At 42.4% G+C, this 18,471-nt stretch overlaps 1 protein-coding gene across 1 annotated transcript; it reads right to left on the bottom strand.

Annotated features, from left to right (window-relative positions):
* Nucleotides 1–549: 549 nt before the first annotated feature.
* LOC140363585 (prestin-like) lies at nucleotides 550–17,843 on the bottom strand. Its single transcript, XM_072450220.1, has 17 exons — nucleotides 17,680–17,843; nucleotides 16,898–17,008; nucleotides 16,694–16,833; nucleotides 15,644–15,808; nucleotides 14,180–14,332; nucleotides 12,995–13,077; nucleotides 12,623–12,770; nucleotides 10,198–10,311; nucleotides 9,766–9,843; nucleotides 7,351–7,446; nucleotides 6,743–6,849; nucleotides 6,452–6,527; nucleotides 5,198–5,287; nucleotides 5,001–5,120; nucleotides 3,517–3,571; nucleotides 683–792; nucleotides 550–588 (listed from the first exon to the last, which is right to left on the bottom strand). Exons 1-17 carry the CDS (start codon nucleotides 17,801–17,803, stop codon nucleotides 550–552), a joined length of 1,809 nt encoding a protein of 602 aa, XP_072306321.1. The 5' UTR covers nucleotides 17,804–17,843.
* Between the last annotated feature and the right edge of the window lie 628 nt (nucleotides 17,844–18,471).

The raw sequence follows: 18,471 nt of genomic DNA, 5'->3' as shown, positions 1-18,471 counted from the left end.
TGGTTTTGAATCAAATTGGCCAGCAGGTGTCTTCCTCTGCTTCTCCCACTTCCGCCTCAGATCGGGCTGTTGTCGATGCCCTGTTCTCCTGTCCTCAGGTAGTTTCTGCATTTTCCACTTCAATCTTTTAATTCTACCGCCACTAATTTATGTTACTCTAGTGCCGTGGTGAGGTTCACGCCCCACGACACTCCGCGCTATGGGGAACTCCTGGATCGTGCTTTGTATGTAGCCGGCTGAACTAGCCACGTCCACTGCCCGTCAAGGGTGCGCAGTCGAAGTTTCCCAGCAGTAGGTAAAAGGAAAGCTGCATTTTAGGCCCATATCGGCTCCGCCTTTAAAACTAACTTTAACTTTTAGGTCATGGGGGATGGGACAAGAATGCTCCGCCACCTTGCCTTTTTCTTAACCTCAACATAAATGTGATTGATTGTTTTTATTATGACATTTATTGATAGAAATAACTTATTTATAAATAAATCATATCCTGTATTAAAAATGTCTATGTGCCTCGTGTCAACAACAAATCTGTGCGCCTTTTTAATGTTTTCAATATGGTCCTGGGCCCATAATGCCCAGGTTGGTTTTCTGATTTGGGTTTTAACAGTAATGACTAAAGTTAAAACACCCCTGACATGCCACATTTGGAATGTTCTATATATAAAAATGTGTGAAAACCTACTTGCTTGTCAGTCGTTGCCATTAACTGTACGCAGTGTTGTACAGCGAAGTGAACAGAAGGGAACAAACAAGAAGTGGACACAGAGCTCCTCAGCTGGGACAGGACTGAGTCTGGAAGGACACAAACATGTTTGACTGATTAGTTAGGCCCGGGCCCCAGCAGGGCGGAGGGCCTATTGCTCCCGCAACGCTGCCGAAGGCAACGTTGCAACTGTCCGACCAAACATGTGGGTGCTGCCCGCATGTTTGGTACCCCGTCGCCCCTGGCAAGTACAGTGAACTAGCCCATGCCGAAGGCATGGATCATGCATACTTACTCCTGCTATGACAGAAATAGTCAACAATGAGTGAATGGGCATAGCCCATTCACTCATTGTTGACAACAGCAGCGCGAAGCGCTGCATTCCTCCAAAAACCCTCCTGGCATCGTCCCGTACACTAGAATCCATGCCGCAGGCATGGGCCATGCTTGTATCTGCTCAAATCAATGGAAGTCTATGGGGAGTGGGCGGGGCATCCCGACGGAATAGGGAGTGACGAGCGCGTAAGGATGATTCCACCCCATGGCGGCATCGGGAAGGCTTAGAGCTTTCAAACGATGTATAATTTGTTGTTAATGTGGAAACGGCTATATTGTTTTTGCTAAAAATATTATTAGGCCCGAGCGCCACAAGCTGGCGAGAGGCCTATTAATCTCGTAAGGCCGTGCGAAGCACGGCTGCGAAAGTGCGCACGTAGTGCGCACAAAATCGAGCGCGAAGCGCTCGCCCACTTCCAAACACTCACTAACGCACTCCTCCACTCATGCACGCCCCGTGCATACTAATTAGTTGTAGGAAAATGGAACATTACCGTTGTAAACGGGCGAAGCCCGTGCAAAAGTTCGCACTAAACGAGCACTTTACATTGGGATGACGACCGCGAAGCCAATCTGACAAATGCCTTCATTTTTACCGCGTAGTCGTAGCGATGACAGAAACCTTCCATGTTATCCCTATGGGAAAACCGCAAAATCTCTCAAATTACCACATTTTTAGGTTAGGTACACTTTAACGAACTCCTCCTAGGGCGTTTTGCCCACCGACCTCAAAATCGGTGTACATCCTCTAGACAAGTGGGGCATCTAAAGTTATCCAAATTTTAAGGATAGTTTTTACGGTCTCTGTGCGACGGAGGCGCAAACGTTTCCCAGAATTCTGACTATTTGGCCTTCAGAGTGGCCTATAAACAATAGAGTTTTTCCAAATGACATGATATTTTACACAAAATTCTAATTTGCCATCCTGATCATAAAAGTATGAGAGCCAAAGTCATATTTTGTACGGCGTAACCGTAGCGATGACAGAAACATCCCATGTTATCCTTATGGGAAAATCGCAACATCGCTCAAATCACCACATTTTTACGCTTCACACTTTAACGAACTCCTCCTAGGGCGTTTTGCCCACCAACCTCAAAATCGGTGTACTTCCTCTAGACAAGTGGGGCATCTAAAGTTGTTCAAATTTTAAGGATAACATTTACGGTCTCTGTGCGGCGGAGCCACATACTTTACCCAGAATTCTGACTATTTGGCCTTCAGAGTGGCCTATAAACAATAGAGTTTTTCCAAATGACATAACATTTTGCACACAATTCTCATTTGCCATCCCCAAAATAAAAGTATGGGAGCCAAAGTCATATTTTGTACAGCGTAGCCGTAGCGATGACAGAAACGTCCCATGTTATTCCTATGGGGAAACCGCAAAAGCTCTAAAATGACCACATTTTTACGCTTCACACTCTAACGAACTCCTCCTAGGGCGATTGTCCGATCAAGTTCATATTTGCGGAAAATCATCTACACAAGCGGGGCATCAAAAGTTATTCATATTTTGATTTTAAGTGCTACGGTCTCTGTGCCGTGGAGCTGCAAATATACTGTCACAAATGGGAAAAACGGCAAATCTTTGAAATGTTCACATTTATGCTTCACACTTTAATGAACTCCTCCGTGGGCAATAGCCCGATCAAGCTTAACTTTTGGGAATATCATCTACACAAGCGGGGCATCAAAAGTTATCCACATTTATATTCCAAGTGCTACGGTCTCTGTGCGGCGGAGCAGCAAATTTGACTGACACTTGTGTTCATTTGCACTGGATTGGCCATGTCCAATGTGTCGCCGTCTGTCAAGTTCTTTTTTAATTCAACACACAATAAGGGCGCCATCTTTATCAAGTCGAAAGTGCAGAGTTGGATGCCGCTTGCGGCTTTAATTTAGATTGTGTTCTCATTATATTCATATTTCAGACTCAATATCCATACTAAGGAATAGGCTCAGTACTCAACACCAATTTCAATACTGCAATAATAATAAAAACGATCCTTTTTAAAGCAATAGAATGTGATTTTTGATACAAAGTAACAGTAGTTTAATTAATGTTTCCATGTGGTTTTATACTTACCATTCAAAAACCATTAAGGAAATGTCAAGTTTAGTCTATTTTTTTCAGTATCGATATGTCCTTGTAAATAAATAAATAAATATTTCTGGTAAATTACCTAAATCAAATAGAGTTCGAGATCAATCTTTTCATCGACACATTTTCAGTTAAGCTAATGCCAAACCTATGAAGAAAAGTATTCTGCCACTATAGTGTGATTAATGTATTTACCAGTTTATTGGGTTAATTCACTACTCTTTTGTTTGCTTTTTAATATTGTTTTTGCCACTACATCTCTGTTTTTGGCGTTCAATCCCATCACTTATTACATCTTATTACATCTGTTTCTATTGTTTACTGCCCTTTTATCGACGTTATTGTGTTCTGTGTGGAAAAACGTGGCACTGACCTGAGCACGCCGCGATCGCCACCGTCCCTCCCACGGACTTCGCCTCCGCCGTCATCTCCAAAACACAATCGTTTCACCGTTAAAAACAAAACCGCAGGTGACTAACCATGGATCTATTATATTATGTGACTAACGGGCCAAACGGACGGCGCCATTATCTAACGCTCGTGACCGCGAAGCGAAGCCACCAACCGGAGCCGAGCGGCACGTCAGACGAACCAATCGGAGCGCGGCGTTTAATGACCACTCCAGTCCGAACTCTCAGGCACGCAATTAGTAAATGATAAAAATAGATAGTGCAACAGCCGCTTCGCTGCACCGAACACGGGTGAGCGGACGGTTCTGTCGCCGCTCGAGTCGGGAAAGAGTACTCGAAGTCTTTAGTATTTGAGAGAAAGTAGCAGCTGTTTGATAAGAGGAAGTCCATGTTTAGTGATTACAGTTTAAAGGGATAACAGACGATTATTTTGTGAATTAGTCTTCTAGTGACGTGTAGTGACGAAAACAAAATGTTGTTGTGTTTTTATGTATGGTTTTTTATTTCTATCACAAACCTAGGCTGTGTTGGTTGAAGTGTCGTGACCGGGTCAATGCTACATTTAGGTCCATACTGAGCCTGGTTTGGTCCTGACATAGTCCTGGACAGGTTTAGTCCCAGTTCTGTCCCAGTTTAATCCCAATTTTGATGCTGTGTTTGTGTAAGTGTGAATGCAACCTGGACATTTCTTAACCGACTGTGCCACATTGAATAAAAAGTTTGTTGTTGAAGAGAGAAAATGTAACGTATGACTTCACAGAAAGCTCAGAAATGTTGTGGAATTTTCAAAAATAAAAAAGGGCTAAATATTTCTTAAACATTTTATTTTTGCAGATGTTTTTTTTCCGAATATTAGTCACTGACCTTTTATCGCGCAATTTTCTACATATTTGAACATTCAACCCCCCCAATACAATTTGTGTATGTGATATGTTTTTCCCACTCTCATAATTCCTGATAATTCCCCCAGATACTTTGATTATTTACAACATTTTGCATTCCTACTTGTGTTGTTATTTGTGACATGACATTTGTTTAAAGTGTCCATGTTTTAAATACATTCATTCATTTATTAAATACTTGAAACACATGTCTACTACCCCAACTACCACTTTGTCAAACAACACCACATAAAGAGCAAACATGGAACTTCCAAAATGTCACACCATTCGACTTCATATTGAAATGAAACTACCAAGCACAGTTTTCCAAATATTCTCGAAACGTTTATGACTTGTTTTTACCTGCAGCTGATGAGAAACACGGGGGAAAACAGTCAATGTTTTCGGTTTATCTGCCAACTACAGAGAACATTGTAATACTGACTCACACATGACTAAGCGGCAGGCTCTAAAGCTCTGTATTTGTATAAACTGCTCTGTCGTTAACGTCGCAGACCTCACTTTCTATGGAAAATGTCGTCTATATTCATGTGTTTTTTTATTACCTCGGCGAGAGCTTTCATGGCCACAGAATCAACAAACTGGACCGAGCTGAAATCCAAGACTAAACATGGCGTCTGGGTTTGAGAGGAAGAGGAAGCGAGAGGAACCGGAGCCTTTAGTATCTGCAATGAAAGATATCACGTATAAAACGACGCTAGAATAGACTATAAAAACATGTTCTTTGTAAATATAATTGTACCTCTTTGATAGAGTTTAAGACCAGGCCGGTGTTGGCAAAGTACAATGGACCAGGACAAGACAGGACACTCACTCCTGGGACCGCTTTGGCCTGGAGGTCGTCAAAATGATCAAAAATCACATTCATCGATTCTAAAACTACCATCAAAATTATAATTATATTTGAACTTGTAGCGATACTAAAAATGTCATACAAAAATGTGACCTTTCCTGTGCAGTTTTAGAATAAGTATAAGAACACATAGTTATTACGTAGTAATAAAGAAAGTATATTAACAAAATAACATGCCACCAAAATAAAGTACTATAATCTAATAACATGTAAATTCCCTCTGGAACACCCTCACATCACATGGGAACTGGGGTAAATGAGGAGAAAATGTCTCTTGGAGGTCAGAGTTTCGACCTCCAAGGACAAATCTCAGCATTGGCTTTATTGTGACGGCAAAACTCACTCTCGCTTCTGAAAGTTGTGAAAAGCGGCTATAAACTCATTTTAGGATGCTGCTCAGAAGGCAAGTGAGCTATGCATTTGAACCGCTGCAAACTGTTTTTCATGTTCTTAAGATACAATAGAAACCAGGTGCCACACCTTTTAAATTACATTATTTCAGGTACTCTCAAGTGGCATTACCAATTTTGACCAGTTTCTATTCGTTTATTTATTTTATTATGAAAGATCTATGCCAAATCTGATGCAAACAGCCACATAATTTAACTGGAGTTGGCCCTAGTTTGGGGTTAAATTAATCTATAAAACTTGGAGGGAGATACTATGTGAAATTCAACTATGATTAGTGTAATTAGAGATGAGCAATATTGACAAAAATAAATCTTGACAATTTTTTTTTTAAAGTAACACTATGATAACACTATTTAGAGAATATTCCATTAATTCAACAGAAATGTGTTTAAACATGTCTTTAGCAGTAAGGTTAAGGTTAAGGTACACTTTATTATAGGGAAATGTGTCCTCTGCATTAGAGTAGAGGATTCATTATCAGACAAATGTGAAATGTCTGTAAATATAATTAGGAAAGTGCAGAAATATCACCCTAATTAGAAAGTTTACACCATTTGTTCTCATTTTTATTTTTTAGATTGTAACCATTTTGACTGTAAACGGAATATACTTGATACTCACATTTTGCATACTTTCCAAACAACATTCACATTATTATCTAGATTTTTATGTCATCTTGTGTTTTGGTCAGTTATTTTATTTTTCTGAAGTTTATACTGTGACTTGTGTTACCTTTGAGTACACTTTTGTATCTCTGTAAAGGCCCGTGTCAGATATTTGACCCAGAATGACCGGAGCAGCCGATAAGCTAAGAAAAAATGAAAATAAAACATCAAACAAAATAAAAAAAATAGAAAACCAACCAACAAAGTGAGAGGCTTTGTAAACAGTGAGTCATGTGCTGAACAATGCAGAGGAACATTTGGGAAGTGTCATCGACCCACATCCAGGAAAATTCATTTTTATATTTCAAATGTTATTCGTGTTGACAGTTCTTTTGAAAAATGAAGTTGTGTAACTGACCGTTGAGTCCGGTAGAGCAGCGAGAGAACAGAGACACCCACAGACACGGCCAGTCCCAGGTCCAGGTTAAAGACCAGAGTGGAGAAGAACGAGGCCAGCCAAACACACTGTCAGAGCCAGAACGTACAGCCCCAAAAGTGTCTTATGAGAGCCTGAACTATGGAGCAGTGGAGACACAAGTACTCCATTCTGAGACTTATGTGAAGTAGTAGTATCAAATAAAAAAAAAATCTACATGAGTAAAAGTATTAAAGTACACATTTAAAAATGTACTTCAAGAGTAAAATGTAAAAGTATTGTTAAATGTTGTGATAAAGAAAATCCAGTCTTCACTCACAACCTTTAGACACAGGAATATACCCAGTCAGTCATTTCAGACAAATAGTACCCAAAGCTTTTATTCAAGTAAAGTACTTTTACTTTTGTACTTGGTTCCTGTAACTGAAAAACCATGTCACTGAACATTATTGTACTTGACATGACATTTCTTATTCTTTGACAATAAATTTAAATCATAAAATAGATAATAAAGTCTAACACAAATGAGTATGTATGACTTGTGAATAGAAAAAAGTATTCTAGTGTTTAAACATGTGGGTGTAACTGACCAGGTCTGTCCTGTCCGTCCTCCAGAGCTCACACAGGTCTTTGAGCTGAGTCAACGTTTTCTGAAGGTTCACCACAATCACAGCAGCCAACACACACTGAAAACCACACACAAAACATACATGAGGCATGTGTCAGCAGAGGACAGGTCTTGTGTCAGCGGAGGACAGGACGTGTGTCAGCGGAGGACAGGACTTGTGTCAGCAGAGGACAGAACATGTGTCAGCGGAGGACAGGACTTGTGTCAGCAGAGGACAGAACATGTGTCAGCGGAGGACAGGACTTGTGTCAGCAGAGGACAGAACATGTGTCAGTGGAGGACAGAACATGTGTCAGTGGAGGACAGGACTTGTGTCAGCAGAGGACAGAACATGTGTCAGTAGAGGACAGAGCATGTGTCAGCGGAGGACAGGTCTTGTGTCAGCGGAGGACAGAACATGTGTCAGTAGAGGACAGAATATGTGTCAGCAGAAGATAGGACATGTAATAATAATAATAATAACTTTTATTTGTATAGCGCTTTTCAGTGACCCAAAGACGCTGAACATATATAAAAAAGGGGGGGTATTTACAGACAGGGGGGGACAGCACGTACAATACACATTAATATACAGATAAAATGAACAAGACAGAAGAAGTAGAGAGAAAAAGATGGGGATGTAACAGGGGGTAGAAGTGTAGGCAATGGGGTAGAGGAGGCTAGGGGTAGGGGAGGCCATAGGCTTGGGTGAAGAGGTATGTTTTTAGGCGGGATTTGAATGTTGTGAGTGAGGGAGAGTGGCGGACAGGTTGGGGGAGGGAGTTCCAGAGTCGGGGTGCTGTTCGGGAGAACGCTCTGTCACCAAGGGTTTTGAGTCGGGATGTTGGTGCAGTCAGGGTGAGAGAGGAGGAGGATCGGAGAAATTGGGAGGGGCGGTGGGGGATGAGGAGGTCAGACAGGTAGAGGGGGGGGCAAGGCGGTGAAGCGCTTTGAAGGTGAGGAGGAGTATTTTGAAGTTGATGCGCTGCTTGATGGGGAGCCAATGGAGAGAGCGGAGAACGGGAGTGATGTGATCACGGGACCGGGTGTAGGTGAGGAGGCGGGCAGCGGAGTTTTGGACCATTTGGAGTCTGTGGAGGGAATGGGAGGAGATGCCAGTGAGGAGGGAGTTGCAGTAGTCGAGGCGGGAGGACATGAAGGCATGGATGAGGGATTCAGCAGCGGGGAGGGTGAGGCAGTGTCGGATTTTGGCGATGCGGCGGAGGTGGAAGTATGAGGTCTTGACGATGTGGCTGACATGGGGAGTGAAGGAGAGGGTGGGGTCCATGATGACACCGAGATTGCGTACCAGGGTAGAGGGGGTGATGGTCGAGGTGTCGATGCTGAGTGAAAAGGGGCCAGTTTTATTGAGAGTGGATTTGGTGCCAATGAGGAGGAGCTCTGTTTTATCACTGTTCAGTTTGAGGAAGTTGGGAGTTAGCCATGATTTTATTGTAGAGATGCAGGTTTCGGTGTGGCTGAGGGGAGGGTTTTGGGTGGATTTGGTGGTGAGGTATATCTGGGTGTCGTCAGCGTAGCAGTGAAAGTCCAGGTTGAGTTGGCGGAGGATGTGACCAAGGGGGAAGATGTAGCAGATGAAGATGAGGGGGCCGAGGACTGAGCCCTGGGGGACCCCTGCGTTACTGGGGAGAGGGTGGATGAGTGACCGGAGAGGGAGATGAACTCTTGCCTGTTGGTGAGGTAGGATGTGAGCCAGTCAAGTGCAGAGCCCTCAACACCCAGTTGGCGCAGCCTTTGTAGGAGGATGGAATGGTTTATAGTGTCAAAGGCTGCGCTGAGGTCTAGTAGTAACAGGATGTTGAGGGCCCCGGAGTCTGCAGAGGTGAGGAGATCGTTGAGTACTTTGACCAGTTTCAGTGCTGTGAAGTGGGCGGAAGCCAGATTGGAGGGGTTCATAAAGGTTGTTTGACTGGAGGTGGGTGTGAAGTTGGAAATTTTATCATTGAAGGCAAGGACGAAAGAGTTGCAGAGGACAGAACATGTGTCAGCAGAGGACAGAACATGTGTCAGCAGAAGATAGGACATGTGTCAGCAGAGGACAGAACATGTGTCAGCAGAGGACAGGACATGTGTCAGCGGAGGACAGAACATGTGTCAGCGGAGGACTGGACATGTGTCAGCAGAGGACAGAACATGTGTTAGCAGAGGACAGGACTTGTGTCAGCAGAGGACAGAACATGTGTCAGCAGAAGATAGGACATGTGTCAGCAGAGACAGCGAAAGGCAAGGCCGCTCATACTATAGAGGGCATGGTTTTCCAGGTACTATATTTTTGAGCAATAATAACATATTGCAATAAATGTTTTTATTTCACTATATATGATTGCTGAAATATTACACAATTGGGATTTAATTACACATTATAAGTAATTTTTACCTTTGGCAGTTGTTCGAATAAATGTCCAATCTTTAGCAGAATCAGTAAAATCATCAAAGCTGACACCAAACCTGCCACCTGCCATAAAGAAAGTGAACATAAAAACCTCCATCATTATAGTCATGGGTTTATTTTTTTAGTATGGACATAGCATGGACATAGCATAGCATAGAACATAGCATTGGACGAACCAGATGCAATGTTTTAAGTGTTATAGCAGAATATACTAAATTGCAATTCCTGTCCATTGGGACAATTTAGAGTTGCCAATTTTCACCTAACACATGCATGTCTTTGGACTGTGGGAGGAAGCCAGAGTACCCGGAGAGAATCCATGGTAACACATACAGACTCCACCCAGAGAGATCATGTGATGTTCTCTTTGCCACCGTGCACCCCCTTAGATTGGAGTAGATTGAAAGTGACTGTGACCTGAGTTTTGACGCCGATGCTGTCCTGCACGGTGCTTCTGGAGAAAGAGCAGCTCACTGTAAAACACTGGAACATGGATCCCACTGAGTTACACAGGCCCAACGCCAGCAGCTCCTGCAGGAAATACACAGTAATAAATCACATTATCATAATATACAACATATAGTTATTGACATAGCCTTGTTTTCTCCCCAATGACCAGTGTTTAAAGACGTTTCCAGCAAACGTTCCTGCTGTGGGATTATAAACTACTTGTGAGTTGACAAGTGCAATCTTTAAATGATTTACTATACCCTCTTTTTGTCATTCCAGAGCACCGTTTGGGTAACCGTTGGTTTCCTCACCAAAGCCTTCAGTCTGTTTTGTGCAGACACATGGGGAGTTATGTAACAGCAGATCTGAGCTGACACTTCATTTGGGATGGAGCCAATTAGGTCTGCCATGTTTGGAAGTGAGAAATATAGAACACGTTTTGGCGTAAAAATAAAATGTCCTAGCACATTTAGGAGTTTGAGTATTAGTACTACTACTACTACTACTACTACTACTACTACTACTACTACTACTACTACTACTACTAGCACCACCACCAGGCGGTAGTGCATACTGCCATTGTGTCCTTGGGCACCAGACTTCCCACACTGCCTCCAGTGTCCGAGCATGAGAGTGTGTTTGTGAGAGTGAATGTGGATCAACATTTGTGTCATGTGTGTACTTTAACATGTACTGTCCTGAACAAATAAAGAAAATAATAATAGCTACAATTACTAGCACTACCACCACTACCACGTTTATACAAGAAACATGGCTAAATTTAAATTTAAACCGGAGTGACTCTGTGTCTTTCCTAAAACCAGTTGTATTTTGGAACAAAGTCGGTGCAAAGCCAAAAAATACAAAGATAATATAAAGTTATCTAAAATACAGCTTACAAAAGGATTTTTACCACTTTCAGAGATTGAAGTAAATGAACAAAGAGAAAATGGGAGCCATGGCAAAAGGCAGCAGACAGACTCTGTGTCATATGTGAAGGTCACAGCAGAGACTTCTTGTTAGAGACAGAACATGTAACATGTGCTGTGAGACATGGAAGAATGCACACAACACACTTTCCCTATGTCACAATGAATGTCACTCCTTCCTAATGTTTTGGCCAAACATCGAGAAGTTAAACAGCTGATTGTGCACGTGGGTGCAGTGGACATACGACGAGAACAGACGACGAGAACAGACTGAAGTTTAGAAAAGAGACTTCTTGAAGTTATTTGACGTGCTTGATAAAATGTAAATAAAAACATTCATAAGTGGACCTCTCCCAAACATCGACAGGAGGATAAACAAGTGTAGCCGGCTGCTTCAGCTGAACACATGGCTGTCCAAAGAGTGTGCTCCTAGAGGACTACACTACATTGAGAACTTCTATCTATTCTGGAAACGAGAGGACCTGTTTAAGAGAAATGGCCCCCACCTATGCAGAGGTGGAGTGAGGGTGAAGAGGTGGAGTGAGGGTGCAGATTTGGAGTGAGGGTGCAGAGGTGGAGTGAGGGTGCAGAGGTGGAGTGAGGGTGCAGAAGTGGAGTGAGGGTGCAGAGGTGGAGTGAGGGTGCTGAGGTGGAGTGAGGGTGCAGAGGTGGAGTGAGGGTGCAGAGGTGGAGTGAGGGTGCAGAAGTGGAGTGAGGGTGCAGAGGTGGAGTGAGGGTGCAGAGGTGGAGTGAGGGTGCAGAAGTGGAGTGAGGGTGCAGAGGTGGAGTGAGGGTGCTGAGGTGGAGTGAGGGTGCTGAGGTGGAGTGAGGGTGCAGAGGTGGAGTGAGGGTGCAGAGGTGGAGTGAGGGTGCAGAGGTGGAGTGAGGGTGCAGAGGTGGAGTGAGGGTGCAGAGGTGGAGTGAGGGTGCAGAGGTGGAGTGAGGGTGCTAAGGTGGAGTGAGGGTGCAGAGGTGGAGTGAGGGTGCTGACAGAGAACCTGCTCCACGCTCTGAGGCATTGGACTGGGCCTGGACAGGGTCCTGAGCAGATAGTTAGAGAAGAGAGGAATGAGAGAAGAATTCCTGCTCCATCAGCCAGAGACAGAGGCAATGTTTCAACATCAACAGCACCACAACCACAGCCTCCACCAAAAGATTCATCAGCAGCCGCTCCACCACCACCAGAAAAGGATTCAGCTCAGTTTTATGCAGCTAAAATCATCTGGAACAGTCCTGAAGATGTGAGACAGGTTCTACTCTGACAATGTTCAAATCTAAGCTTAAAACAGTTTTGTTTAGCTGTGCATATGAGAGAAATGATTCTATTTGCACTCTTCTCTTTTATGTCTCAAACAGCTTGGTGATTTCTGTCATGTCTGTGTGATTTTAATTTCTTGCCTTTTGTGTGAAGCACTTTGAATTGCCTTGTGTACGAATAGTGCTCTACAAATAAACTTACCTACCTGGTTGTGGTCCACTTTGTAGCCATGTTTTTGGGCAAACATTGAACCCAGGGCAGAGAGGAAGCTGAATCCAACCAGAGCATTAGAAAGAGCGGGGAGGAAGAGAGAGGAAAGAGGGGAGAGAGAGGGGAGAGACGGGGGAGAGAGGCTGAGGAGAAAGAGGAGGGAATGTCAAGAGTCTAACTTCATGCCGTTAAGTCAATCGAAAGAAATCTATAGAAAAATAGAGAAAAGGGGATTTGAGAGATTGAGAGATTTTTGTTTGTTCTTCTTTCACGCAGCACATCCCCATATGTCCAGGATTATGTCAGCACTGCCTGGCAGCGGATATGTGACAAACACTATGACCACCCCGAGTGGTTTTGTACTGACCCACTGGGAATAGGTCCCACCACCTTCACATGGTGCGCCCCGGACAGGTCCATCTGCACCGACACCAGCGTGCTCAAAATGACCTGAAACACACACAGATGGTTTTTCATGTTTTATTTTCCCCCCACTCTGTATTTAAATTATAAGGTTCTGCCATGGAAAATGCAGAAGATACAAAAAAGCAATTACAAAATATGAAACAAAATTTTCTAGGCTCAGGAAATAAACAAATCTTAACAAATGCCAATATCATTATTCTGATTTCCAATATTCTGTAACTGCATCTCCAGTCCGTCCCAGATGGAGGACAACAATGCCCCGCCCAGCGCCGCCTCTCTGTTCCTCTGTAGTGACTGACTCATGCAGACTTATGTAAGAGTTTGAGTAAGTCTGTGGGTTCTGGAGCCATCAGGTCTGACATCACTGGGACGAGTGAAAATGGGTCAAGATCTGTGCTTGTGTTTGTGCTCTCGTTTCTGAAGCGCCCGCATGTTGTTTAGTGAGTTTCTTAGATCATCTGTGAAATAATCATCGTCTCCTCAATTGGCTTTATCAAGGTCATGAAATCAGCTTTTTAGAGGAAAGATTTTCATAATGTTTGCCATAGATATTACACTGCCACGCTCTCCATTTATTTAGGCTTGAAAGAGTCAACACATTTCATAACTCAAAAAATGAAAAGCTGTCAAACAAATATGTTTAAATTGTGTTTTGTTGTTCAAAAGTACTGAATATACTTTTGAACAACAAAAGGCACAGTATGTCACTTTCTAGAGGTGGAATGTCACTTGCATGATTCCATGGAAAAAGAAAGTTAACAACATTCTTCGTGCAGATGAATATGTTTCATTCCATACTTTCCATGGAAACAAGCAGGTGGAGGCTCCTTCAGGCCAAGTACGAGTCAGGTTTGTGGAGATACAAGCTCACTCGCAGTAAGGACACAGTTTTTATAAATTTTTTGTTCTTTTTATATGTATTTAGTCATTGTTTCATTGTTCATTTTTTGGATTTTCGGAGGTCTAAAATAAGACAGAAGCTAACGATGGCTCTATTTTCTTACTTTAGTTACAACAGGGTAATTAAAGGGCAGAAAATAAACGGTCGGGAGCACTCACAGCAGAGAGTGGGACATATTAGCCTTTTAATTTTAATTAGTGAAAATACTATTTATGTGTTTATTACCAGAATGAGTTCCCAGGGCACGGCCACAGGGAGTTTGCTTTTGAATCTGATGTTGAATAGTTTTCCTCCAATAAGAATCAAAATAGAGACGGAAGACAGGCCCAAGGCAGCGGGGAGTGAAGAGGGGGCACTGCACAGGACGTCCCATATAGTCTGCAAGACAAAACGTAAATGTAAACATGTTTGTAATAAAATAAAAGGCCTTGGTTTTGCATTGCCTCAGTTGTTCCCTGATTGTGTTCTACTTTAGCCACAGTTGCAATATCTGCGCTCTACACTAAAAATGAAAAATAGATGTTGTATTTGACAATCTATTACTTACGGTGATAGATTGGTGATAGATAAGCCCCGCCTTTATGGGGCGGGGCTGATCAGTTCTGCAGTTTTAAACCGTAAGTCAATAGACCTGTTTAAGCTGTTTTAGCTCCATATTGCAGTTTGCAATGGAGAAAATGTAAATCATGATCTTCTTATACTATAGTTAAATAAAAACTCCTTTAATACTCACCATAAAAGTTACGCAGTGCATCTTTAACATAAACATTCTCATATCCATCTATATTTGTGATTACATCCGCGACTGTAGCACTGATCAGTTGTTTGTATTACATTTTACACGCCACCTTCTCAAACACTCCATTGCAGTGAGTTGTGGCACCTCTCCTTGGCTCCTTGATATTGCGGAGAAGTAGTTACATAAAGCTACGGATGAAATGGTGTTCAAAGTGTGGCCCGAGGACCTTCTGCCGAGTGGAGCTGGCAATAACTGAGAAGAGCCTGTTCCGAGTGCGCCGTCCTTGACTTTGTGGTGAAATCTGCTTTAAATGGAGTCAGCGGAAGTAGTCCTGTACACAGCTTCTCCAAAATACCTCCTGCTAATGTTGATGTTGCTCGGGAAAATACGTAAAAAATAAAATACGTAAAAACAAGACAAATACATGGAGAATCAATAGGGGTTTTCTCTGCATCTAATAAACGAGGAAGGGAAAAACAAGGTAAGGTAAGGTGTCATAATTTTAGGTGTGACTTTATAGTAACAACACCTTTAACAGCCTTAATAAAGACTTAAGTCATAATGAACAAATTGTATCATGTTGTTCATAATGATTAAGTATTTGTTGATGCTTTATCAATGTTAATTAAGGTGTAGTTATAATAAAATGGTACCCAATTTTATCAGCAAATGTATATGATTAAAATATACACAAATTAAAAGTAAAAAAAAATCATTATGTATTTCTCATTAAGCGTAATGACAACTGAACAGACACATTACTAATAAAATGTTGTCATAGGTATGAATGTTTAAGCCTTTACTCTATAGCTTCAAAAATGGCCTTGAAAAGACACATTGTCAGAGAGTGGGTTCCACTGGTCTAAAAGTCTCCTTGAGTGCAAAACAACAAACAGATACTGACATTTTCTCTGGGGAGTCGCTGTACATATTGTGAAGTGTGTTCTGACCCGTATAGAAGGCAGAAGCCCGGAGTGTCTCTGGGTCTGGATGCCCATCATCAGAGGCAGCTGCAGAATGATAACGTGGATCCCAGCCGCAGACACGTACCCTCGCACCACCGTGACAGAGAGCCAGCGCACCACCCCTCCACCCACCAGCAGCAACAACGCCAACTGGGGATCATCAGAAACATCTTATTAAGTGACTGCTGTGTAGTCTAAACGGTGCAGTTGGCACGCAATGTTTAATTCATATATATGTGACAGTTCAAAATATAATTCCACATATAAACTTAACATCACTAAATGTTACATCATACTCAGAAGAGTCGTAATATTTTGGAAACATTATTGTAAAAGAAAAAAAAAGTGAATTGAAGAATCAACTCAGTTAAAGGCAATGGCTAGTTTCTGATTAGATGCAATGGGAGGACAGATTTACTAGCCTGGTGTCCAGACTTTTCTGTATTTTCTATGTAGAAACACTGGTCCTCACTCCCTCTCGCACACCTCAGACCAAACTCAAACAAAGCTGAACAATTAGCTCATTGGTCATCTAAACTCCTCTCCCGTCAGAGTAACAGCGTATAGTGCTCCCCTCACTGATTCTGCAGAGGTCTGTATTATTTATAAGACTGGGTCCAGACTATATGTTGTTGTAAAGTATATTTCTCAAAATCTGTTAAAAGCTGCAGAAAAAATTGCTTTGCAAGAACAACACAAACTTCCAATATTTGGCATGAAAAACAAAATGGTTGCATAATCACTTGTGTAATTGCTTGCAACAAACAAGAATTCAGGTCCTCACCTGTGCAATCTCGTGGACCCCAGGGTAGTGTAATCACCTCAACATATGTTCTTTTTGAATGCCCTTTTTACTGCTGAATGACGAGCAACTAGGACTATTGTTAAAGTGAGTAACAATTTAAAAGAAAAGAAAAAGTTATCAAAATGTTGCATATAACAGAACCCATGTATAGCAGAACATGCAGACTTCATACAGAAAAGTCTGTGGATCTTTGCAGCGAGAGTTCTAACCACAATGTGTGTGTGTTTCACCTGCAAGAGTCCACAGATGAAGGTGAGCTCTATGGCAGCATTCACTTTGGCCGTCTCCACATTGGCATCTGAACCAGCCAGACTCTGCTCTACATCAGCAGTGACAGAACCAATCATGATGGCCAAGACCGCAAAGGTTCCTGACGCACAAACACACAATCAAGTTAGCGGATATATATGTATTTGAATAGATGTTTATATTACCAATGGAGAGATGTCTGGAGGTGCCAAAGATGAAGTAAATGACGAGTGGATACAGAGAGGAGTACAGGCCGTACACCGGAGGGACCCCCGCCAGCATCGCATTGGCCATTCCTGAAAAGAGAACAAGAAAAATATATCATGAGCCATCGGAAACATAAGAATGAATATGGGCTTTTGTTTATGGATGTTGTGGACAAATAAAAGCAAAGACAACATTAAGTAGAATCAAACTGGCTTCACTAAAGGTTACGCTATATAACCTTTCTTGTAGAGGGTTGGCCTTTACAAAATTAACCTGGATCGCTATAAATTGAGATAAAATACATCTTTTGAGTTTATTGTGACTGTAAAAGATTTTCGTAAAATCTGAAAATCAGAACTTTTGCTTTAAACAGTTTGCAGTGGTCCAAATGGATTGCTCACTTACATAATGCCTTCCAACCGTCCAAATTATTCATTGTGATGAGAAGGTGACCTATTATGCAAAATCAGCTTTTAGGAGCATTTAACTATTGTTTCTCCTCCTCATTTAACCACTCAACTGCTCAACCACTTCCTGCTTTGTGGAGAATAAAATATAAGTAGATGCAGACAGCACACTGCGGTCTAATTTTTACCCCTTTACAATACATCTGCACTGGAGCAAAACAGATTTTACCTAATATTACGTGGGAAAGAAAACTGTGTACAGCCCTTTTAAGTTGTGTTTAATTTAATAAGTTATTTTGTAAGAATGAGTAACGAACGATCAGCATTTGGAAGTGTTGTTTTTGTCCTCTCGCCTTGTGGCAGGTGCATGATGCCGATGCTGACTCCGCACACCAGATCTGCCACCGTGTTCTGCCTGAGGTTATACTGAGGCAACCAGGAGAGAACTGGGACCAGACCAAGGACTAGGGACTTCATTCTAGGTCCAGAAAACCTTCAACGCAAAAGAACAACATTTTAAGACGTAATGATCCCAAAAACATCAGGATTAAGTTAAACCAGGAAGACTTTTGATGCTTTCAGCCAATCACAGCACGCCGCTTTGTGTCTCAACCAATCGCCTCAAGAGGGCAGTGCTGACGTTGATACCTGCCGTAGTCTAAAGCGTATCTGCTCTATAAACATTCAAAAACACTTTGTTCGTCTCTCCTTTTTCAAAATCCAGTAACTCACCGGAAACGGGACCTCAGTTTTTCCTTGAACGTTGGTCTCTTCCTCGTCGCTCTTTGTCCGACCAAGTCAAGCTGCGATTCATCCAAAAATGCACTTTCACGCGTCGCATTTGGATGAACGCCATTGCTTTGGTTACTGTCCATTTTTGCCCAACTTTCCTAATCGCACATCACCTTATAATGCTGTGTTGCGTGAATAGCGTTCCAATGGAGAAAAAAAGCCTTTTGAAATAACTGGCCAGAGCCGGGAAGTGAATGGACAGAACGGTGGAGTGAAGAGTGTTGCGACATGTGTGGACAGTACGACACGTGAGCGCAGCCTTGATCATGGTTTACTGCCGCGCGCTCCAAGGATCAATGGGGCCATTATGTGGGCTCGGCTTTCAGAGGGGCATGTGCACGTGAGAGCGCACG

The sequence above is a fragment of the Eucyclogobius newberryi genome, unplaced genomic scaffold (genome assembly GCF_026437365.1).
Source record: "Eucyclogobius newberryi isolate DKJ021-1_F unplaced genomic scaffold, fEucNew1.0.hap1 SCAF_17, whole genome shotgun sequence".
NCBI classification, from domain to species: Eukaryota; Metazoa; Chordata; class Actinopteri; order Gobiiformes; family Gobiidae; genus Eucyclogobius; species Eucyclogobius newberryi.
The sequence above is the reverse complement of the archived record's forward strand: the minus strand, read 5'-3'. Positions and strand labels throughout refer to the sequence as shown.